This window comes from Sinocyclocheilus grahami, unplaced genomic scaffold (genome assembly GCF_001515645.1).
Source record: "Sinocyclocheilus grahami isolate Dianchi unplaced genomic scaffold, SAMN03320097.WGS_v1.1 scaffold4955.1, whole genome shotgun sequence".
Lineage (NCBI taxonomy): Eukaryota > Metazoa > Chordata > Actinopteri > Cypriniformes > Cyprinidae > Sinocyclocheilus > Sinocyclocheilus grahami.
The window spans coordinates 1-1,001 of NW_015509779.1; the positions used below are offsets into that span (position 1 = coordinate 1).

The following is a 1,001-nucleotide window of genomic DNA, read 5'->3' on the forward strand; positions in this document are numbered from 1 at the left end:
GGACTTTAACTACACAGTAGAAATAAGTTGTATCTTTTTTTTTTTTGACATCCATTTGACGTTGTTTCAAGCATCTAAATTAGGTGCTGTTTTTGTTCTGGTCTCAGCCAGGAACCATAGAGCAGGCAGTCAATGATATCCGCACGGTTGCTTTGCCTTCAGAAGACGGAGAGGTTCTTAGCGTGTGGCTGCTAGCTGAGTGAGTCTATTGCCATTTCTTAGCACAATATCACTTTTATTGCATGAATTTCTAAATGAACAGAAGGGCCTTCAGTGGATATAGATTGCAACCTTCACACAAAAACATACCATGGCTTTTGGGAAATCCTATGGTGTTTTTTTTTCATGTACTTTTGATTTACCTTGGATTGCTATGTAAATACCATGGGATTTAATTGTAGTCGCTGTCAGTAATATGGCATCCATTAAAGTACCGTGATACTAATATCTCATAACATCACTGTACCATGGTACCTCTACAGTATGTTTTGCTGCAGAATTTGACGGATGTCTGTTCAGCCGGCTTCATGTCCTCTTTATATTTGACCACAGAATCGATCACTGGAACAATGAAAAAGAGAGACTGGTTCTTATAACTGAGAGGTAAGAGAGTACTGTAAGTTTTCACCGGAATGGATGTTTAACTGCTAGTATCCGCAAACGGGTTCTGAACGAGCTGCTGGTCTGTTACAGGTCTTTGTTGGTGTGCAAATATGACTTCATAAACCTCCAGTGTCAGCAGGTCATCAGAATTTCCCTGAACGCTGTGGACACGATCTCAGTCGGCGAGTTTGAGTTTCCCCCAAAATCCCTCAACAAGTAAAACACTTTATTCTCAAGCACAAGATACAATCTGCTGATTGACGTTGTCATTAAATGACAAATGTCCCATGGCTTTATCCACACCGTTATGTTAATTAGAACATTATAATAACAAACTTTAAAAATCGAAACTAGATTTAGGTCGTATTAAACTTTGTGTGTGTGTGTGTGTGTGTGTG

The 1,001-nt window shown here is 39.4% G+C and overlaps 1 protein-coding gene across 1 annotated transcript in view; it reads left to right on the top strand.

Moving 5' to 3' along the window:
• Window positions 1-83: 83 nt before the first annotated feature.
• Window positions 84-1,001, top strand: part of LOC107577046 (tumor protein p63-regulated gene 1-like protein) — a gene marked incomplete at its 5' end in the record, with an annotated part of 3,330 nt that continues 2,412 nt past the window's right edge. Inside the window, 3 exons of the mRNA XM_016263164.1 lie at window positions 84-199; window positions 553-603; window positions 694-819. Of these exons, the coding sequence (XP_016118650.1) occupies window positions 84-199; window positions 553-603; window positions 694-819 (293 nt within the window). The remainder of the gene's footprint in view (window positions 200-552; window positions 604-693; window positions 820-1,001) is intronic.